General features: G+C 48.5%; 1 protein-coding gene across 8 annotated transcripts in view; it reads right to left on the bottom strand.

Annotated features, from left to right (window-relative positions):
- Nucleotides 1-23,681, bottom strand: part of Cux1 (cut like homeobox 1) — a 331,979-nt gene that overhangs the window by 65,935 nt on the left and 242,363 nt on the right. For 2 of the 8 annotated variants that reach the window (XM_036172590.1, XM_036172592.1), the window contains exons 11-14: nt 18,487-18,675; nt 11,153-11,211; nt 7,240-7,288; nt 5,317-5,413 (exon numbers count right to left, since the gene is read on the bottom strand). In XM_036172590.1, coding sequence (XP_036028483.1) covers nt 5,317-5,413; nt 7,240-7,288; nt 11,153-11,211; nt 18,487-18,675 — 394 coding nt within the window. Of the gene's footprint in view, nt 1-577; nt 680-2,492; nt 2,559-3,642; nt 4,315-5,316; nt 5,414-7,239; nt 7,289-11,152; nt 11,212-18,486; nt 18,676-23,681 lie in introns of all 8 variants that reach the window. The other 6 variants (XM_036172591.1, XM_036172593.1, XM_036172586.1 and 3 more) reach the window with 5 other exon arrangements.

Below are 23,681 nucleotides of genomic sequence, written 5' to 3'. Positions count from 1 at the left end.
TACTCTGGTTGTCAATGTAGGTTCTGGGATCCAAACCCAGGTCTTCAAACCATTTGACTCAATGATCCATTGCCCTAGATCTACTCTGGCTTTCTTTCCTGGAGGTTTTAAGCTAAATACTAACTCTCATGAACCACATACCCACACTTCGCTTGGTTTTGCCAAACTTGGGAAGCACAATTTCTGTTCATGTCTACCAGAAGTCAGAAGTCTCTGGCAGATCAATGACAATCCCTTCTAATGAGCACCAGGGTATGGTTGGCAGTGGGGAGGGGGCATTAAAAGTAGAGCTGGGCATGGTGGCACATACCTATAAACCTAGCACTCAGGAGGCAGGGACAGGAGGACCATGAGTTCAAGCTAGCAAGACCCCATCTCAAGTACAAAACTACATCAACTGTCCTGTCCCCCTGAAAGAGGAAACACAAATCTAGATCATGCTTCCCTCTGTCTATGCTTAATTTATGAAAACATCAAAGCAGTATCGACTTAAAAAGAGAAGACAAAGAATGGATTACTGCTCCTGAGAACACCCATGACAGTCTCAAGATGGTGCTGGAGAAAGTAGAAACCCTACCGGTTTTCTGCACTTGAAGTTCCCTCTTGGCTTGTTCTAGGATGGACTTGATCGCTTCATCAGAACCAGTCTCGGAGGCTCGGATCCGGGTAGTGATGTTACCTGTAGGGAGAAGTCACAGGGATGACATGGAAGCCAGACCTCAAATGGGAAATAAACACTGCACCAAGAAGACATTCTGACACAGGGCCCCAGGTGAGGCTGGGGACTGACCGGAGTGGGCATGATCTTCCACTCATCCCTAATTGCTGCAAGTGTGATCTCGTGGCATGGCTGTGGGACATGCCTGCCCAGCAGAAGGTTTCCTGCTGAATCTGTCTCAGGGTCAACGTCACTCTGTTGGCAGAACAGGCTTTCTTATCACTCAAGCTACACTTTGGCCACGGGGCAACCAGTCATTTAGAACAGTATAGGAAAAGAAGGTAAATTGAAAGGCAATGCTTTTACATGAGCTTTTATTAAAAAGCTTTGGCTTGAGACTACATTCAGGCTCTGTACATTTATTTTTCCTAACATAAACATGGAAGAAAGGCAAAGGTAAAAGGTTGAGCCTGAACTCTCCAGTGTGTGTGTGTGTGTGTGTGTGTGTGTGTGTGTGTGTGTGTGTGTGTGTGTGTGTGTGTGTGTGTGTGTTACTAGGCATTGAATTCAGGGCCTTAGGCATGCAAGGTAATTACTCTATTGCTGAGCCACGCCACAACCTTTTACTGGAGATTCTAGGTAGGCACTTTAATCACTAAGGCATGTCCCTAGCTCCTTACTGGGGGACTCTAGGCAGGTGTTCTACCGCTGAGCCACACCCCAGCCCCTCACTGGGGGATTCTAGGCAGGTGATCTACCACTGAGCCACACCCCAGCCCCTCACTGGGGGATTCTAGGCAAGTACTCTACTCCTGAGCTATACCCCAGCCCCTTACTGGGGGATTCTAGGCAGGTGCTCTACCACTGAGCCACACCCCAGCCCCTCACTGGGGGATTCTAGGCAGGTGCTCTACCACTGAGCCACACCCCAGCCCCTCACTGGGGATTCTAGGCAGGTGCTCTACCCACTGAGCAATGTCCTGGCTCTGCACTAGGAGATTTTATGTAAATGTTCTACCTTTGAGACTGAGCTACATCCCTAGCCCTGGGTGAGACCAATTACTCACTGGGATGTGACAGGTGAAGAGGGATGAAGGTGAACATCAACTTTTCTAGATTTATAACTATATATTGTGTTTTTGAAATTTGCCAACAAGGGAGAAAAACCTGTTGAGATCCCTAAGGACACAAATGCATTCTTTTGGTCACATGGAGGTACTCTGCATAGCAGCTACATGTGCAGATGCCCTGAAGGTACTAGGACTCATGGGTTGGGCCCAGATCTTTGTGGAAGCCACCCAGACATTGTCATTGTCCACTACCTTTCTCAGTAGACATGTCACATTAAACCATTTACTAATGAGGACACTCTGGGAAGGAGCCATTTAAAGGAGCATGGTGAAGGTTGGCTCACCAATACCTGCAGAAGAACCAGCTTTGTCTGGAATCTGAACACATCATGGGATTTCTGACATATGTCAGAGATAAAAATTTGAGGAAGCAGCAATAGCTGGTCTGACATGGTCACCTGATTTTTCTCAGATACAAGAATTCTGTCACCTGCTTCTGAGAAAACAGGCATGGTGTCCCTGGAATCAAACTGAGGGTTGATGCTGAGGGGACAGGCCTTGGGTATGGCTTGTCTAGCTTTGGCAGCTCAACAGGAAAGGGGCTGGTCGCCTTTGAACCCGTGCTTTGTTTTATACTTACTAGCTGTTTTTCCATCAGGTTCCAGGCCAGAATTACAATGCACAGTTTTAACCCAAATACACAGCTAAGGACATGCTGCTTCCTAGGTTACTGACTGCAAAGAGAAAACCTGCCTGAGACATACCTTCAGACCCATTTCTTCGTTTCGGTACTTCCTGAAAGAGTCTGTTCAGGCTCTGGCCTGGATTCTCTGTTGAAAAACAAGTACGGTAAGAACAAAACAACCGGGATGGTGGCGTCGACGACATGGTCTGGGTGACATGAGAACTGAGCCGCCTGCCTGCCTCTAAAGAGAGGGCTCCAGGCTTCCTGGCCACACGGGAGCTCCTAGAACCTTCCTCCAGGCATTGGGTCTACTGCAGGAGGAGAGCCGACATCATCACCACTAGGAAGGGCAGAGGGAGCGAGAGGTGCTTGCCTGCCAGTCAGTGCTGGAGCTCACATTAGTCATCCAGAGACATCCAATTCAGTTAACTACCAGAAACTGTGCTGCATCCTTGGTGTAAACTCATGCTGTTTGTTTATCATCTCCTGTCGGAGTTGGAGTCTAAATTTCAGAGTGCTTCGAATGTGGCTGAAAACAATGTCCCTCTATGTCACTGTTGACTCTGCCCAGGGGGCCCTGTTCTTAAGGAGGAAGGAATTATTTACACTGTGGGAATGTCTGACTTTCTATCACTTTATGAAGGGTGTGGAAGGAAGGGAATTGAATGAAACTTCTGTGTGATTTATTGAAGGCAGGCATGTTTTGTCTGTGGCACTAAAAAAAAAAAAAAGAAATCAATAATTGGACATAAATGATGCAGGACGTTCATGGGACCTGTTCTCTTCCAAGGTGAAGGAGGCAGAGGGTAGCTATGACAAGCTTGCCCCACAGAGCCAGGGCCTTGTGAGGATTCCAGCTGTTTGTGCTGTTGGGACAGAGCTGGATGGCACCGGAGGAGCTGCTCCTGAAGGGAAGCCAGCGCCTGATGCCAAGTGGACCCAGGGATGCTAAGCCTGTCAGACGACAGGCTTGACCGAACTTTCTCTAATTCAACACAGAGCAGTGAAATGTTGAGTTTACTGGGCGCAAGGTGCTGGCCACACTCTGCAAGGCTAGAGTTCCCAAATCTAATGGTTTCTAGCTCCTGCTGGCTGACCCTTGAAGTCTAGATAGGGTAGAACTGAAGAGCACTTTACCTGATGTGATGTACAAATGTTTCATCACACACGCAAACACACACACACATATACACACAGCACTGCACCAGGCACACATGGACATGTCTCACCTCTCTGTCTGCCTTGGATGCTACGAAGTGCCAGGATGTTCTGCTCATCAGACAAGAACTGCTTCATTTTGTGGAATGGCTCCTTGCCACGGACAGTCAGCTTATTCCAGGGCTTCGGCCGGGCCAGAATCTCACTCACAGACCCTTGAGACAGTCCCAAGACATAGTGTCCAAAGATGCGCTGTCCAATGTTGTGCTTTATCAGCTGTTCTTTGACCTGCCGGGCGATCTCTGCTGTATCAATTTCCTCGCCCTCTGAGACGCTCCCAGCGCTTTCTGATTGGCTGGGAGAGGGGGCCATGCCGTTTACGTCTGGGCTTTGTTGTAACGGACTTGGGGAAGGTATGGAGTTTGTGCTGTAAGGACCTGTTGAAAAAATCGTGCTTGTGCTTCCGGCTTCCTGCATGGCCTTGGAGTAGAAGGACTGCATTAGCTGTCGCTGGAGAAGAGAGTTTAGTGCAAACTTTCCTGTAGAAGCCAGGGGTAGGCTGGGGCTGGCCAGGTTTGAGCTGAAAAAGTCTTGACTTAACCCCGCTGGTGAGAAGTGGTGTGTACCGTTAGTATTGGAAACCTGTTCCCCCGTGTTGCGGGGCAACTGAGGAGGAGGGGAGGCCGGCAAGGGTCCCGGGCGCCGACTCTCAGGCTGGTCTCTCCCTTTTCTCCTGGCTGACCCTACAAGGAAGGGCAAACAGAATGCATTATGGGGGATTCAAAAGGGAAAAAAACCAAGACCAGAATGCAAAGTGTGCCCCACAAAAAAAGTGCAGATTTTTCTTTTCAATTTTTTTTTTTTAAAACAAGGGCCAGAGTGGTGTGTTGGTTTATTTTTCAATTGAATTTGTGAATTGGCCAAATGAGGCCCCCCAAAACAAGCCACATGCATTCGTGTTTGCACCTTTCTTGTACGTTGCAGCCGGGAGAATCCCCTTGACAAAGTTCCGGTAACACACACGGGAAAGAGGTGACAGGTCTCGGGGCTTCTAGCATCGCAGTTACCCCCAAAGGCTCTGCCCGAGGACCAGCAAACACCGACACCTGGGGACCCATGGGGTCGCTCACACCACATGCTCTGAGGCAGATGCACCCATTGAGTCCCCTTGATCGAAGCCGCGCACATTTTAAGAACTGCAATGCCACTGGAGTCCAGATCACAGTTACACACTTTGACCAGCTGCTAAATCCAAAAGCAGTCAGTGACTCCACCATTTTAGATTGCACAAATGAGAGGCTAAGGATGGGGGAGGGACTGTGTCCCCAAAGAAAACCTCATGGAGAAAGAAAAGTACCACTGAAGGGCCGGCGACCTCCCAAAGCACACCCTGGAGAGTCCCCAGAGGGAGGCCATGCTTGCTTTTACCCCTGGCCTGTTCACAGAACAACTAGGAAAAGATCAGAAAGCCAACATCCTCAGGTGTCCCTCCTGGGACCTTTCCATAAGGCCCCTAGCTGACCCCTGGAGATTTGATGTGGCGCACACGCATCTCACTGCAGGACGGGGTGGGGCAGAGCGGTGAGGAGTGGGGTATTAAACACTCAGGGTTAGTCTGACAAGTCTTTGGTCACCCAGCGGCGCTCCCATCATGCACACACAAACCCAGATGTAAGGTTCACCCTCCTCGTCCTTGACCCCTGGAAGCGAACCAAGCAGAGTGTGTGTGATGCCCATCCACCTACCGCTCAGGTCGCTGTTGGAGATGCGCAGCGTGGCGTTCTCAGACTGCAGCGAGCGGTTCTTCTCCAGGAGCAAAACCTCCAGGGGCTTGGTAGAGTCCTGCACAAGGCAGAGCAGGGATCACCATGGGCCACCTTGAACCCATCCACTCCCCAGCTCAGCTTCCATGACCCTGCAACATGCATCACTGACTTGACTTCCGCAAGGGAAAAAACTCAAGGTTCTTGCAAAAAAGGACTTAGTTGAGATGATTTTTGTCTTTAGACTCAGATATTCTTTCCCCATTTTTCATGTGTGTATGTTATGTGTGGTGTCTGTACTCATGCATGTGGGTACATATGCATGTGTGTGTGGAGGCCCCAGGGTTGATCTCAGGCATCATCCTCAATCACTTACCTTATTCACTGAGGCAGGGACTCACAATCAAACTCAGAGCTGGCTGATATGGCTAGTCTCACTAGCCAGCTTGCTCTGGGGAATCTCCTCTCTCTTCCTTCCAAGGCTAGAATTACAGGTGGGCCCTCACAGCCACCCAACATTTACATGGTGGGTGCAGGGGATCTGAATTCCTGGCCTCAGGCAGGGTAAGTCTTTTACCTGCTGAGCCACCTTCCTAGCTGACAATTATTTTTTATATCCTCATAGTCTAAGCCTGGACACTATTTGCTGACCCTGTCAGAAAGCAATGAGGAACCTGTTTTTGTCTTATTTTTGTCCATTGTGAAGATAGCAGCTGCCTTCTGGATAAGGGGAGCAAGACTATACTTGTGATGTAGGCTTTATACATTTTAGACAACTTTTCTTTTTGTTTTGCTTTGTTGCCTGGGCTAGCCTCAGAGTACTGGGCTCAAGTAATCTTCCTGCCTCAGCCTTCCAGTATTTGGGACTATGGATGCACTATCACTTTTGGTTAGGATATATTTAACATATTGTGTGTATATGAAACAAGGCCTCACATAGTCTAGGCTGGCCTTGGACTTGCTATGTAGCACAGGTTGGCCCTGAATTCCAGCTCTTCCAGCCTCTATTCATGAGTGTTGGTATTACAGGTATGTGCCATCATACATGGCTGGAGATATAAATTTTAATTGGCTTCCAGATTAACAGGGTAACACTGTTACATGTCCCCTGAGTTAATGCCACTAAGGCAGTAAGTACACTGTATTTCCAGGCCAAGCTTTTTTGGGGGTTGATCTTCAACACAACCTCACATATTTGTTGATGTTTTTGGTGCTAAGATTGAACCCAAGGCTTCACACATACTGAACATGCACACTACCACTGGGTTGCAACCTAGCCCCTGAAATTATCATTATGAGCCCAAAATGAAGTCACAGCTTCCCCAGGGCCAGCTGAGGAGCCTGGCAAACACTAGCCTCTCTCTTCACTGAAGATGATTTGCTTTCACTTGGTCAAGTCTTGTTATTGCCTTTAAAGATAGTCTCATGAACCCAGGGCTAACCTCAAACTCACTAAGTAGTCAAGGTTGACTTTGAACTTTTGGCCACCTGTCTCTACAAAGTCTTGGGATTACAGCCCTATGCAACCATGCCCCATTTATTCTGTCAGTGCTGGAGATGGAACCAGGGCTTCATGATACTAGGTAAGCACCCTAAGCAGCCGAGTCTCCAGACCTACAACAAGGATCAGTCCATCCTTTCTCTCCTTCTCTGTTTCCTTTTTATTGTTCAGGCAGTATCTCATGGGCTAGCTGAAGCTGGCCTCAGACTCCTGACCCTTTGACCTCAGCTCCCGGTGCTGGCATTGCAGGTGTGCACTTGGCTGGTGAAATGCTCTTGAGGAAGGACTTAGTAGCTGTAAGCCAGACCCCTCTTATCAGTGTGGAGATGCAGATGAGAGCCCCAGGGGCCAGTAGTGACCAGCAGCTGCAGTCATCACCCTGGGAACAAAGTGAGCTGGTGTACCTGCGTCCCTGTTCCTTCCGATGGTGCAAACTCCATGGACTTCAGGGTGCTGAAAAAGGCAAGACACATGGTTACTTTCAACTACGCTCTTTCCCAGTGGCCTCTCAATAGGCATTAGCGCTCTGGTTCCTGCTCTGCAGGCACTGAGAAGCTGACAACTTTAACAACTTCCCTGGCAGGAACTGAATTTGATAATGCCTTTAGAAGAGCCAGTCTTCAACTAGCAGTTGGTTAGCAAAAGGTTTTTTCGCCCAGCATGTAAATCACTCCATATGAAGTCACACCAGGTCTGCTCAGCCTCATTTTACAGTGTAATACAGACATCACATTGTTGCAAGCTGAATGGATTTGTAAAGCTTTTAGGAAATGGGAAGTTCTATGAGGGGAGGGCAGAAGGAGGGAATGCATGGCCACTGCTCATGTGCTCTCTGGGAAGTGGTGCTTGTTAGGAATGAGGAAAGAGACAGGGGTGGCTTAGGATCAGTAGGGCAGACCTCTGTGGCCCCACATGTGGTGGGGGGCAAAAGTATTGTTTCACTGTTTACTTAGCAATCAATACAGGCTGTGTCCAGACCGCTGGGGCTCTAGACTACCTGAACAAGCCAGGAGCTACAAGAAGATTAGGCCCATGGGTCTGATGTTCTTATGCTCTCATTATACATATGTGTGTGTGTGAGAGAGACGTGTGTTCACATATGTGTTTACACATACAATGTAAAGGCTAGTGGTTGTTAAGTGTCTGCTCTAGACTGGCTGGTTGGTGAGGCCCAGGGGTCCTCCTGACTCTGCTTCCCCAGGGCTTAGATTATAGGCACATACTGTCCTGCCTGGCATTGTCTGAGTGCCAGGGATAGAACTCAGGTCCTCATGCTGACACAGTGACACTATTTACAAAGCCATCTCCCAAGTCCCTGTATGCTGCCAAGCCTTAGAACCTAGTTCAATCCCAGGACCCACAAAATAGAAGAAAACTGACCCCTGAAAGTTGTCCCAAGTTCTACACATGTACACCTACACACACAATAAATACATGCAACAAAAAATCGAAGCCTATGTAGGATTAACAAGGCTCAGGGTGTTCAGATTATACAATCTGTGCAAGTGGACTCTTTCTCTTCAAGGACATGAGTGTGTCAAAATACATGTACAAATGTATGAAATTGTCAATAAAAGCTGTTTTTTAAAAATGTCACCCTAGGGGGGTGGTAGTGGAAAGACAGGCCTTTGGAGCCTGTAGATGCAAAAACATGGTAACTTGGGAGTGGGGCCAGATGGGCAGTTCTGGAAAGGCAGTGAGGGTCAGATGAGGCTGAGCTTGGAGGACGGGGTCTAGCCATGGGATAGGAGGGGTAGAGGGGTAGGGTAGGGCCAAAGATCGCACAACAGTGGTTTTCTTTTTGTTTGTTTTGTTTACTGCACTTTTCTTTCCTTCCTTCCTTCCTTCCTTCCTTCCTTCCTTCCTCCCTCCCTCCCTCCCTCCCTCCCTCTCTCTTTCTCTCTTTCTTTCTTTCTTTCTTTTCTTTTCTTTTTTCCGAAACAGGGTTTCTCTGTGTAGCCCTGGCTGGCCTCGAACTTACTCTACAGACCAGGCTGGCCTCGAACTTACAGAGATCCACCTGCTTCTGCCTCTCCAGTGCTGGGATCAAAGGCGTGACCACCACTGCCTGGCTTTGCTTTGCTTTTTGAGATAAGATCTTCAGCAGTCAGCTGGCCTTAAATTCGCCACGAGGCTGAGGATGATCTTGAACCTCTGGTCCTCTTGTCTCCAGTTCCTGAGTTTTATTACTATAGATGTGTGGCAACATACTTGCTACACTCTTTGGCTCAAAACTAGAAGGTTCAGTTTCTTTTTTTTCTTGAAACAGCATCTTGTTTATGTAGCCCAGGCTGGTCTTGGACTCATAATCCTCTGCCTCAGGTTCCTGAGAGTTGATATTTCAGGCCAGTACCACCATATCATGCACTGAGCTTACTTTTAAATCACTCATCTATTATTATTATCACTACTATTATTATTTGTGTGTGTGTATGTATAGAGGTCACAGGACAACTTTTGAGCTTCAGTTTTCTCCCTCCATGGTAGGTTCTGGTGATGGAACTCAGGTTGTCCAGGCTCAGCTGTCTCACTAGCCCTTCTTCAGGTTTTGAGGGAAAGGAAGGGCAAATAAGTACGCCATGGAAGGACAAACCAGGTGAAGATGAATGTCACTAAGCTGGAAATGGGCAAGTACAGAGCTTAGAGGACAGAAATGGTGGCGGAACACTGGGTGTTTATTCAAGGAGCTGCTGGTGGAGTGGGGGGGAGGGAAAGAGAAGAGAGCCTGTAGAGGGAGAGTGTGCGGGACGGAGGTGGAGAGGAGCAGTGTAAGGGTGTCACTGGAAGTTTGAAGGAGGTCATAAGCAAGCAAAAGGAGGTTGGGATTTATGGAGAATAAAGCCGTGGGAGGGGCAGGCTTGTCTTAGGAAAGCCAGGGTATCTGGAAAAGTGACCCTGTATTAGGAAGGAGGGACACAGGTCAGGTGTGTGTGTGGGTGCTTCCTATGGATAGACAAAAGGCGGAGCCCAAGCCCAACAGGACCTAGAGTCACCTAGGAGGATCCCCCTGCACTTGTCTATGAGGAGTCTCCAGACTGGGTTAACTGAGCTGGAAGACCCGGTGTGAATATGGGTGGCACTATCCCTGGCTCTGGGGACCTGAACTGAGAAGAAGGAGGAAGTGAGCCGAGCACCAGCATCCACCTCTCTCTGCTTCCCTGCTGTGGATGCAGTGTGTTTCCACTTCCTGCTCCTCCACCATGCCTTCCCTGACACCAGGGACTGTGCCCTCAGACCACGAGTCAAGACAAATCCTCCCTTCCTCCCTCCTGTTGCTTTTGTTAGGGACTGTGTCACAGCAACAAGAAAAGGAACTGATATGGAGGGGGTCCAGGTAAAATGAAAGGAGTCAGGCATCTGCATGGTACAGCTGGGATGGGGGATAGGAGAGGCCAAGACGGCCTTGAGGGCACCATCTTGATTATAAATCACGGTGTAAAGACAGGCACCTACAGAGATCACTCACAGCATTGACCACTCTTGAAAGAACAGAGGGTGAAGCCAAGAGGTAGCTGGAGATAGCCAAGTAGGGGTGAAGGGGGAGCCCTGTGCTTTGCACATGGGTGTGCAGGACAGGGTCAGTGAGCTGGGAATGCCGTGAACTAAAGGACAGAGGGACAGGCTAAGGGTTGGGAGCTCAGGCTCAGAGGGAGGAGGAGTCAGAGGCAGGAGGGGCTAGAAGGGACCTTCTAAGCTTTCAAATGCAGGCATTAGTACCAAGGGAGACTGGCTTACTGTCTCCTTCCTCCACTCTGCATCTGCTTGGGGATTTCCCGAGAAACAAGCTCAGACTGCACAATTGCTGCAAGTGCAGCATTTGCTCTGACTCCATGCATGCTGAACACTTTCAATGCAGTCTCAAAGTCCAAAGAAGGATGGGGATGTGGCTTAGTTGGTAGGTTGCTTTCCTAGCATTAAAAAGGCTTTGGGTTCCAGTCCTAGCACAGCAAAAACCAGATGTGGCAGTACAAGCCTGTAATCCCAACACTTGGGAGGTGGAGGCAGGAAGATCACCTTGGCTATATATGGAGTTTCAGGCCAGTCTAGGCTACATGAGACTCAATCACAAAACAATCAGCTAACCACCCACCCATTCAACCAACCAACCAATCAATCATCCAACTACCCAACTACCCAACCAACTACCCAACCAACCAACCAACCAACCAACCAACCAACCAACCAACCAACCACCAAGAGCCCTGCAAGAGTCTTGAGTGAGAACAGTCAAAATGCCGGGTGGCTGATTGGGTTTGGGTACCGCTTTGATGGCACTCATCAGCAGACACGGAAGGCTCCATGCTTCTCCATACTTACTTAAGCTCTTTCTTCACCTCTTCATAGTCAGCCTGGCCTTTGAGTTTTTCTTCCAGTTGCTGAAACAGAAGGGTTTTTATTAGTAGCCATGTCTTAAAGGAGGTTGCCAGACTTCACTGAGGACAATCCCTGTGAGCAACCCTGTATTCAGGGAGTCAACAATATGGGAGCCAGCCTTTCTCTTCTCTCCCTATGACTTGGTGTGAGTGTACATGTGTGTGTGCACATGCACACATATACATGTGCATGGACACACAACCAGAAGTTTTGGTATAAAACTCAGTAACAGAGAAGGGAAAAGCTTTGCGAAGGTAGAAAAATTCCACTGTGTGTAAATGCCAGTAAATGGAAGCAGAGTCTTGTTCCTAACATTTCTAAGGCATCATGTAGTTTTTGAACAAATATGTTTGACTGCCTGGTAAAATTGCAATTTTGGTGAAAGCAGTCCTCAGTTGTTCCATGGAGGGCTAAACAGGCACCAGGAAGAAAGCATGTTCACTCTGGGAGACTTAGACATTAGGGTCTGGGCAACAGGAGCCAGTTCTGTGGTGTGGCTCACTGAAGACCAGCTTCATTCTTGTGGGAATGGCTCTGACTGACAGGGAATAGCCCCACTGCTGTCTGGGGCAAGACAGTGTATTTCTAGAGTGATGATATGCTGAAGTCCAGAGTTTCTGTAAACTTGTGGGGGATACATCCATGGCTATCTTTACCCCAACAGGCTTTCCTGGGGTCACATGGTAAGTCTCAGGTGCTTATTTCTAAAACCTGTTTCATGTATTTGAGGCCTTGGGGAGATGGGGCCACTCCAGGTAAACCATGAGTCTGCAGGCCACGATCCTGATGAGTCATCATGTTTCCAAGTTTGGCTGAAAAATTTCCAATGTCTCAGCAGCAGCTAGCACCTTACTTGCTATTTTTGAATAGCAAGTGTCTCTCTAGGTTTTGGTTGAGACCAGTGGAGAACATTCTGAAACCTGAGGAGGAAGGCTCGCTTGGTCCATCAGCCTCAAAGCCCGTCTGTACCAGAACCTGCCCATTTCCAAGCGACTGTTGCTTTCTCTTATCCACATCCACTCAGCTCATTTTCTTCCATTGCCTCTGCTGACAGAGTTCTTGTGTATTTCCCATCGCATAAAATTGCTCCACCTTGTTCCCTTTTAAGTATCTCTTGCTAACTTTATAATGATGATGGTTTTCTCAGGGATAATCAAATGGAGGGTGGTAGGCACTCATTTTCCCATAAAGACTCTCAGAAGGTGTTCTGAAAGAAGTGATATTTCATTCCTCTCCTCACCGTCAGGGAGCAGGAAGCACTAGTGTACCGCCCACCCTTGGAAAGCGGTATCTGCAGTGTTTCGGGAGGCCAGATGTGAACACACACGTCAAGTCACTGCCCGAGAACGGCACAAAGCAGGGAGGAAGGCAGATGTGGGTGTCACAGTCTAAGACGGCCAGCCAGCATGAGTGCCAGCCTGTCTCACAAACAAACCAGGCATCTTTGGGGCAGCTGGTATGTTTCTCCCCCATAAAATGAGCTGCAGCAGGGGGCTCAAAGCGCCTGGGAGGAAGGAACTGGTGGAGACCACTCCCAAGGCTGCACTTCTTGTTACTGCCAAGTGTGTTAGACTCTTGGTCACCCGGGGATGGGGCTGATAAAAACTGGGCTGGAAAAGCAGCTCAGTTGGCAGAGTGCATGAAGCTCTGGGTTCCATCCCTTGCAGCACACAAACTGGACATGTTGCTGTACCCCTGCAATCCCAGGAAGCAGAGACGGGGTGGGGTGGGGTGGGGTGGGGTGGGGTGGGGTGGGGTGGGGTGAGGGTGAGGGGTGCGGGGGGTGGGGCAGAGGGTCAAGGCTCTTCTCCATTACATAACTATTTCAAGGCTAGTGTTGGCAGCATGAGATCTAGAAAAATTTTTCAAAGAAAAATTGGTGTTTTATTAGTACTGTGTGTATGTGTATTTATTTGTATGCATGACTTATGTGCGGGGCCCATGTGCCATGGTATGTGTGTAGAGGTCAAAGGGCAGTATTTGTGGCGTCTGTTCGTTTCTTCCATCTTTATGTAGGTCCCAGGGACTGAACTTAGGTTGCTAGGTTTGTGTGGAAAGTCCCTTCACCTGCTGAGCCATCTCAGCAGCCTGGAAGCTGTATGCACCTGACCTTTAATCCCACCACTTGGGAGGCAGAGGCAGGAGGATATCAGTGAATTCGAGGCCAGCCTGGTCTACAAAGTGAATTCCAGGACAGCTAGAACTGTAACAGAGAAACTCTGTCTTGAAAAACAAAAAGCAGGAAAAAGCAACAACAATAACAACAACAAACCCCAAACCAAAACAATTAAAAATAAATAAAAATAATAAAATAAAATTTTCTACTACTATTATGTGTGGATATGGGTGTGCACACCAGTCTGTGTGTGGTCAGAGTACAGCGTTTCTAGAGTTGGTTCTGACCTTTGTGTGGGTCTCAGATTGCCAGGTTTGCATTCAGGTGCCTTTACCCCAGCCACTTGGCCAGTGTGTTTTAGTATAGCAGTGCAGTGCTCAGCAGAACTGAACAGCTTCCATGGAAATTTCATGTTCTACTCAGACAGCCTTACAGAAGACCCCACTAGTTATCTTGTAAATTCTGTGACATTTTTCATCCTGGGGAAACAAAGTGCCGGGAGCTTGGAGGAGGGGCCTTTCACAGCTAGTTCCACACTCAGAGTGTGTCTGGCCTGGCCCTGACCCTAGAGTCCATGCCTTCTCCTAAGATAGGAGTGGCTTCAGTCGCTCCATGCAACTGGATCAAACACAGGCTGTCTGGCAGGTCCTTTATCCATTGAGCCACCTTGCTAGCCTATGATAGTCTCTTTATAAACTGAGTGCCTAATTAAGTCTTAGCTCAGATCTCTTTGTTTGTTTTGAGATAGGGTCATGTAGCCCAGCTGGCCGTGAAGTTGCTTTATACCCAAGGATGACCTTGAATTTCTGATCTTCTCACCTCCACCTCCAGAGTGCTGAGATTTAGGCATGCACTAGTACACCCAGTTTATGCAGTGCTGGGATGGAACCCAGCTGCTACACAAGCATTCAATCAACAGAGCTACATCTAAGCCAGGCTTGCTAGCCTTTTCCATAAACACTCATTTTTAATTGAAGGTACTAGTGACATTCTTTTCCATGCCACAGTGAAGACAATGCAGGTGACTGGCTAATTGTACTGCTTCTCCATGAAGAGTGCTCTGACAGAACCGTGGAACAGTTATCAAAAGCAGCTGCCTGTCATGGTGGCTGGTTTACTTCATTAATTATGAACTGGGAGTTATCCACCACAAAAAGGCACAGTGCTGCTGAGCACTTGTCAGACTGAAACAGTCTTCACTCATAAGCCAGTTTCCACACCTGTTTAAAGGTGAGAAGACACGGATGGTGATGAGCTCACCACGATGTCTGTAGGAAAGAGCAGAACCTTGGCCAGGAGAAACTAGGAAATATGAAACCTCATGGTGGAGGAAGGATGGGACAGTTAACATGCTGGGGCATGAGAAGCAAATAATGAGTTCTTTGGGATGTCCAATTACAGACAGCGCCAGCCAAATGTGTTGGTAAAACACCACCAATGTCAGGATTCAGGGTTCTACCATGGGCTAAGGGTGTGGGGCTCGGTCAGTAGAATGCCTACACAGCAATTCTTCACAAAGCCCTGGGTCCCATCCCCAGCACCATGTCGTCACATAACCAGGGCATAGTGTGCTGTGCCTGTAATCCTAGCACTCCAGAGGTGGAGGCAGATGTTCCAGGTCATAATTGGCTACAGAGTGAGTTGAGAACAGCCTGGGATACATGAGACCCTGTCTTGACCACAAAGTCCCCAACTATGTATGACTTGCTCTCTCAAAGTGACTGTTAACAACTCATCTGTTTCACAGATTAAGGCTGCACTGTATAGTATGCATAGGAAAACTACCAGCAGTTCCAAGGCTTCAAGGCCAGCTGAAAGCTACAGCGCCCCTCCTAGGCTGCACCCCAATTCCAGACCCTTAGCACATCTTTGGGAATCCCCCCAAAGGTGAAAAACTATGGTCCCAAGAAGGAAAGAAAAAAAAAAAAAGCAAACAAACAGCAATAACAACAATGGGCGAAGGGAAACCATGGAAAAAGACAACCCAGGAAGAAAAGTCCCATAGTAAATGCACACCTCTAGTCCTAGCATTTGGAAGGTTGAGACAGGAGGATTAGGAAGTCAAGGCCAGTGAATTTCAGGCCAAATATGTACATGAGACCCTGTCTGAAAAAGGAGGAGGAGAAAAGGAAGGAGAAGGAGGAGGAGGAGGAGGAGGAGGAGGAGGAGGAGGAGGAGGAGGAGAAGGGCACACAGGGTAAAATAAACCCATTTGTACTTTGTGGCTTTATAGGAGCTGTGACTATAAGGGTAAAGTTTCTCATTGTAGAAGTATCTAGTGATAGGTTGAGAAGGTGACAGGTCTTATTCATAAAATATCTTCCTAATGATTGTATCTATATTTAGTTTAGGTCAGAGACTATAAATTATGCATATTGGGGAAAAAAAAAGTCCTGGCTGAGCATAGTGGCACATACCTTTAATTCCAGTACTCAGGAGGCTATCTGTGAGTTCAAGGCCAGCCTGGTCTACTTAGCACTCTAGGCCAGCCAAGGCTATACAGTGAAATCCTGTCTTCAATACACATACACACCTCTCAAATCAAAAACAAACCCCAAGAAGTTACCTTATTCAATCAACCTTACCCCTGTGGGATATAGGAGGGGGATTTGCCTATCTGGTGGCCTCTGAGGCCTTCTGTGTGTGGCTTTGATATGTATGGGGGCCATCTTTACTTCTGGCAACAAGGGGTTAAAACAATTAAAATCAGAAGGCTCATTACTAGAGGATATGTTTTGATTATTAGATCAGATGAAGGGAAGGGAAGATGATTTTGGAAAGAAGCATCACTGGATTGTTTCATTAACTACGCAGTATTAAAGAATTCCCCCAAGACACGATAAGAACATTAATTTGCGCAACTCTGTTTCATTTTGTGTGTATGTGAAGGCAAACATTAGAGCCTTAGCTGATTGAGATGAAATTGCTCTGCATGAGAACTGGAGGGCTGAGAGTCTGCAGCTCTGCCAGGGAGGCACGGGCAGGGTGTTTGAGTCAAGCCCTTACTGGGACAGAGGAGACACATGATGGAATGATGTGCCATCACCAGGTCAGAAGCGATGGCAATACCTTAAGTCAGACTGGGCCGAGGCCGCAGACCTGAGCTCTCATACTGGCCAGCTGGGCAAGCTGAGAGCAGGGAATGTTGGGCTTTGAGTCTACCCAAGTCCAGGGCCTCCTGCTCAGAGACACCTGGGCACAGGCACTTTCTGAGCAAGTAGAAGACACCCTGCCAAAGAAGCAAAAGAGAAACTGGCCTGGGAGAGCTGTGGGTGCTGCTGGCATGAGCCATAAACCCGAGGCAAAGCTGAGTTCTAGGTTAAAGTTGGTCATGTATCAAAACACAAAACAAACAAAACACTAGAGGAGAAGAGGCTGGGGAAATGAACCTCCCAGTAAAGAACTTGTGGCGTGAGCATAAGGACCTGAGTCTACCCCAGAAGCCACATAAAGAAGCTGGGCATGGTGGCATGCTTTTAATCCCAGTGCAGGAGCTTGAAACGGGTAGATACCTAGGACTTTCTGGCCAGACAGCCAAGCCAACTCTTTGTGTCCTAGGTCCCAGTAAAAGGACTTTGTCTCAAAACAAGGTAGAATTTGCTATGTAGCCTAGGTTGGCCTAGAACTCATAGGCTATTCTCCTGCCCTTGTTTTCTGAGAGCTGGGATTACAGGCATGCACCATCACGCTAGGCTGGAATCACGTCATGTAAGGAAAAGGTCTCTTGTGTCCTTTCCTCCTCCCTTCTTTTATACTGTGAGACCAGGTCTCACAGTAACAGTCAAGGGTGGCCTGAAACCTCTACGCTTAATGACTTTCCTGCCACCTCAGCCTCCCGACTAGCTTTATTGTATGTGTATGTATGTGTGTTAAGTATGCACATGTGTACAGATGGAGAGGAGGACATTGATGTCCTAGTCTTCATTCTCTGCCATATTCCTGAGACAGTCTCTCACTGAAACTGAAGCTGGACTAACAACCTCTAAGTCCCAGCAATCCTCCTGTCTCTGCTCCCCATAGCAATGGGGTTACAGGCATGTGCCTAACTATGCCAGGGTTTTTACATGGTGCTGGGGACTTGAACTCAGGCCCTCATGCTCACATAGCAAGTACTCTTTACTCTTGAGCCATCTCAATCTAGTCTCTTGCACTTTTCATAGTTAGCTAGATCTGCTTCATCTACTGAACAGCAAGTGCTTGCCCCAGGCAGTCACTTGTTCATGTTTGAATGAAGAGACACCCAGCAAGCACAGGTCAGCCTTGGGTGAAAATCCTGGGGCAACAGTGAGAGGCCCTCCAGCCTGGTCAGAGCCCTGCATGGTGCTGGTCTCGCCTCCCTGTCTGCCAAGTATACCTCCCAGGAGTCCCTCCTGGCCCTGACACCTAGCAATCTAGGATTCCAGAACTGTCTTCAAATTACATTTGATTCGACTGGCTGCAAATACTTTGAAGTGTAATTACTATTATTTAGTACATGTAAAAGGTTCTGGGTTCTGCATTAGGAATTCTGTCTTATGAAAAAGACTTAGAAGCCAGCTTCTGCTCGGTTGCCTAGAAGTCCACTGGGACAGAATGGATGTAGCACATGGCTCTATGAGTTGGGGCAACATCGAGTTCCAGGCCACTGGGCTTTGGTACATACTAGAGAGGCAAAGAAGTAACTGTCAGCTTGGGAGAGCCTCAGATAGGACTTCTGTGGAGCCCTGGGCTCTTGTGTAGTTTTACGGAGACCAGAGTTTTGTGAACTGGGTCCTCGCACAGGAGAAAATTGGGATGCCCAGCTGTGCTCCACTAAGCACAGAAGCCTGCAGAGATGGCCTTGACTGTGAGATTTGACTGCCAAGCCCCCTACAGGGAGTGCCCAGCAGCATTGGGTGGTATGCAGTCTTGGGAGGTCCCAGGCGGTGAAGCAGTCCAGTGGGCAGACAGGAGCAGGCAGGTATCTGCCAAAGATGTAGGGGAGAGGTACACAGAGAGGGAAATGCCAGGGGTGGTAGCAAGGTCAGACTCAGTTTCCCTGTCCCAGGGATCTAGGACTTTGCTCAGAACTGACATGGGTTCAAGGTTGCCAAGCTTCCTGTGTGGGCCAGCATGTTCATGAAAGCCCATCCATGCTTGCTGACCCCCATTGCACATGCTCGAGTCCCTTCCGTGCCCTTACTTTGAGTGTGCTATTCTTGACGCTCAGCTGCTGCTCCAGCTGTGAGATCTGGCTGGCCGAATTCTCCCGCAGTTTGGTGAGGCTGGCCTGGAGTCGCTGCACATCTTCCACCAGCTGGGCGATCTCCCGTTCTTTGGCAGCCAACTCTACTTCCAGGCTGGATCGGGTCAGCACCTCTATGGCCTGCTCCTAGGAAGAAGCAAGCAATGACGAAACAGCACCAGCTCTAGGGCAGGGAGCTTGGGGACCTGCCCACCTGCAGCTGAGGCACAAGGCACATAGGTATGGGGGTGCTCCAGCAGGCTTCAGGGCCAGACATAGCTTCCCGCCTTTGCATGGCTTTCACCGGGCTCCATTGTTTGAGCAACTATTTTCTTAGAATCTACCTGTGCTAGGTAGGCGTGGGGCGAATGAACTGTAGACCAGGCCGGCCTCGAACTCACAGAGATCCGCCTACCTCTGCCTCCCGAGTGCTGAGATTAAAGGTGTGCACCACCATGCCTGAAAAAGGCTCTTGCTTTAAAGTAGATTGGCCCAAGAAAGTCTCACTGAAGTGGAGACATGTGAGCAGACACCTGAAGGGTGTGAGGGGGTGTTCGGTGGAGAAAGGAGTTCCAACCAGAGGAACAGCAAGGCTCAGATGACAGTGCCTGGAACTCTGTGGAAACACTTGGATTTTTTTAACCCTTAGTGGGAGCCAGTGTCCTCTTACCTACAACAAGTATGTTAGTTGGCAAACTGACTCCCGGTATTTTCCTTTTGCTTTTTGGTTTAATGAGGATGGCTTTCATGTACCTCAGGCTGGATTTGCTATGTAGGGAGGCTGGCTTTGAACTCCTGCATTTACCTCCCAAATGCTAGGATTATAGGTGTTTAACACCCTCCCATACTAGAATAAAGAGTTTAAAGACAAGGAATACACACATTGGTGATTCCTATGTTTAGAAATGCTTATGATAAATGAGTGGTTTCTTTTATTCATTTATCTCCTACCCCATGTGCCCTTGTGTGTGTGTGTGTGTGTGTGTGTGTGTGTGTGTGTGTGTGTGTGTCTAGGATAGAGGACAACTTTTGTCAGGCTTAGCAGCAAGAGCCTTTACCGGTTGAACCATTGCTCTGGCCCCTGAGTATTTGTTAAAAAATGTCTTCAGGGCCTGGAGAGATGGGTCAGTTGTTAAGAGCACTTGGCTGCTCTTCCAGAGAACCCTGGTTCTTTTCCCAGCACCCACATAACCACTTTCAACTGTCTTTAAGTCCAGTCCCAGGGCATCTAGCACCCTCTTCTGGTCTCCATGTACATAGTGCACGGACATACAAGCAGGAAAAACACCCATTCTCATAAAATTAAGAAATAAAATATTCAAAGAATATTAGAAGGGGGCTGGAGAGGTGACTCAGAGGTTAAGAGCGCTGGCTGGACTTACATAGTGGCTCACAAGCATCTGAACTTGCAGGGTCCGATGCCCTCTTCTGGCCTCCATTGGCCCTGGACTCTCTCTCACAGTGCGTAAGTATACATGCAGACAAAGCACCCATCCACATAAAATAATTGAAAACAAAACAACAAAACCTTTCCACCACCCCCAAATCCTGTGTGGAAACGTCTAAATCAGAAAGGTATTTACAGATGAGCCAAGTGCAGTCTGTAACTTAGTTTCCAGTGACTCAAGCAGTTCTTTCACCACTGTGGTGGAGCACACACGTGATCTCAGCACTTGGGAGGCTGAGGCAGAGGATGGAGAGTTTACCAGCCTGGGATACATGCACAGTGATCCCCTGTACCCAACCAAATACCAAAGAAGATACATTTTTAAGAGTAACCATGGCTCTTGGATAATTCTGGAAGCTTTTCTGCAGAGTAGACACATTTAGGTATGAATGATGTGAATTGGGGTTGAAGTGTGGCTTGCATAGAATGAAATAGTACACACACACACACGCACACACACACACACACACATACACACACGCGCACACACACGCACGCACACACGCACGCACGCACACACACGCATGCGCACGCACGCACGCACGCGCGCGCACACACACACACACGCGCGTGCACACGCACGCACGCACGCGCACACACACACACACACACACAGAGGACAAAGCATGCTCCTTCATCTTGGTCTTGTCTAGTCTGTGCCCAGTGTGCTTATCCCAGAGCACATGTCACAAGGGGGATAGCTAGTGACTGAGGGAAGGGACTTGTCATAGCTCCGTGTTCCTCTGACCTGGGCCCCTGAGCATCCCCTGCTGGCTTGTCTCCAGCAGAGTCTACCCACACCACCCTGTCCACCATGTGTCTCAAGGGACATCTGTCTCAGCTGGGCCTGTGAAGTAAGCCCAAGAATGGCAGGTAGGTGGAAGAGGCTGTAGAGCCAATTGGCACCCTGGTGATTTCTTACTGTCTTAAAGACTATCAGTCTACAACAGAATGAAAAGTTTAAAAGATTCACAAGAGGGTTTGCAAAGCCTAGCTGTGGCACAGGGAAGGGGAACACATGAGAGAAATGACCCGTGAGATTACATATGTGGGACACACCCATCGCCCAGCACTCAGTTAGTGGAGGTGGGAGGATTAGGTGTTCAGAGAGTCTTCCTTTGCTACATGATGAGTTGGGGGCTAAGCCTGGACTCTCTTAGGAGACCCTGTCTCAAAAACAAAACAAAACAAAACAAAACAAAAAAACAAACCTGCAGGGAGGCCAGAGGTCAGCCTGGTGGCATGTGCAGTATGAGTCATGTATGTTTTCTAACTGATCTGATCCATTCAGTTCTGAAGGGTGGCGACTCAAACATTCAAGCGTTCTTTGGCAGAGTCTATAAATCCAGCCAAAAAGTGATCTAAGCCTAAGTAGATCAAGTAGATCAAGCCCAAGTTAAGGTATCAGGGATGGTGGTTCAAACAGTCTCTACATGCAGCAGTTCTTGGATCTAGGGCATATCACCTGACCCTCAGGTACTTGAGCCCCAGATTCCTTGTTCAAGTTGATTAAAAGCACTGTTGCCCTCCAAGAGCCAAACAAGATATGGACCTGCACCCCAACACCCTTTTGGTTGGCTCCTAGCTGTCTCCCACATGCAGAAACTCCAGTGAGATGAAAGGAATGGAGAAGGCCAGGTGGCTGAGATGGAGGGAGAAGTCTGAGCCTGGGAAATCATGCTGGGGACTGTTACTTTAGAGGCTAAGAATGGGAGAGACAGGCATAATGGCGACAGGAAATGCACAAACAGGGGTGGGGTGAGGGTAGGTCCAGGCTAGCCTTTAGTTTCTTCCTCAGCCTTGCTTATCTTTCGTGCTGCCCTCAGTTCCTGTCTCTGCTTGGAGAGCAAGGTCAGCTGGGTGGATCGGAGAGGTGCTGCACAGATGGCCTTGTTTCCCAGTATGCCAGTTATGCCAGGCTCCAAAGGATGACCAGGTGTGCTGCAGCTGTTCCTTGAACTAGTGTTTGTCTGCAGACATCTCACAAGGGCTCTCTTGGGCATCCTGTCTTGCTCAGTGCCCAGGAAAGGGTGGCAGGTAAATGGATGAAGGAAAGGGACCTTTGGACTATGTTGGCATTTATGTGGGTGCCTTGTGCTTCTGTGAGACATTCGGAGCATTGTTTCTAGATTTGCTATAGCTACGGATTCTACTCTTCCCCAGTTGAGCTCTGCCAGCCAAGGCCACCAGGCCATTTTTTTTTCCTGCTGGTTCTGTGCATGCCTGTGGTGGCCTCCATGGGAAGGCACAGACAGGGAAGCCCCTGCTCAGTGTGGCTGGCAGACTGAAGCCAGGCCAGGTCAGTGCTGCACTTAGCACATGATGAAGTGTGGAAGCCACCCCTGGCCCCACAACTGACTCGACCTGCAAAAACATTCATTTCCTTCTGGAATGTTTGGGTTTGCTGTGGCCCAGTAAGGTGCCAGGATTCTTTGTAATCCAAACATTTAGCTCAGAAGCCCTGTTAGACATGCTAAAATGAATGGCTTCCTCCTGACCAAGGGCAGCCACAGAAGCGGGGAAGCTGCTGGCCCTGGTGCTGTCCCTAGGGCATTTACATTTGGGTAAGGAAGAATAAAGGGGACATTTCAGAGAAAAATAAGTTATTGTGTTCCTGAAGTATGAAGGAAGTAACGGTCTCCTGCATAAGAACCTTTCTTATACACCCTGAAATGGTCAGGGCACTCCATATTTAATATTATTATTATTTTTAAGACAGAGTCTTGTTGCTAGGTAGCCTAGCTCAGCCTATCCTGCCAATCCTCCTGCCTGAGCTTCCTGAGGGTTTTTGTTGTTGTTTGTTTGTTGTTGTTTTGAGATTGGGTTACATACAGCTCAGGCTGGTCTTGAACTTGCTATGTAGCTGAAAATGACCTTGAATTCCACATCTCCCTGGTTCTACTTCCCAGGTGCTGAGATTCCATGTGTTTGACACTATGCCCAGCTACACCCTCTTTTTACAGATACAGAAACAAGGTCAGGAAGATAGGGCTCTTTGGCCCACATCTCCAGTTCAGAGACTGCAGAGCTGGGGTCTGGACTAAGTGTCTCAGCACTGCCTTGCTCTGTCACTAGTGCCAGTTACTCAAGGCCACCAAAGGCACCCGGAACCTGCTCACTCAGGACCACCTTGACCAAACTTTGAAGTCTTGTTAACTTGAGGAAAGTCACATGGGACTGAGCATGTTACTGCACACCTGTAATCCCAGGACTCAGGAGGCTGAGGCAGGAGGACCGCCAACTGGAGGTTAGCCTGAACCAATGTAGTGAGGCTTTGTCTCAGAAAATGAAAACAAAATGAGAAAAGAAAGCAGGGCTGGTGGGACGGCTCAGTGCATTACGTGCTTCCTGTATAAGCCAGACAATCTGAGTTGAAGCCCCAGAACCCAAACCATGGAAGAGCAAAACCGACTTGGACAAGCTGTCCTCTGATCCTCACACATGTGCAGCCACTCCTACACCACAAAATAAAGAAATGACAGGAAAAGGAGAGAGAGGAAAGACAAAAGTTTGGACCCTTGGGTCTCACTCTTCCTGGATGTTTGCTTCTCAGGTGAGATCCCCACCACTGTATACATTCAGGGCCAGCTGCTACTTATGCCGCATTGGAAGGACAGCCTCATGTTCCTTGTGAAGTCCTGGGAGGCACTCCTTTCAGATCTGGTCACCCCTGGCCTCCACCACCAACAGGACATGTACATACACC

Source organism: Onychomys torridus, chromosome 22, assembly GCF_903995425.1.
Source record: "Onychomys torridus chromosome 22, mOncTor1.1, whole genome shotgun sequence".
In the NCBI taxonomy this organism is placed as follows: Eukaryota; Metazoa; Chordata; class Mammalia; order Rodentia; family Cricetidae; genus Onychomys; species Onychomys torridus.
Note: the sequence above shows the minus strand (reverse complement) of the source record. Positions and strands in the feature narration are given on the sequence as shown.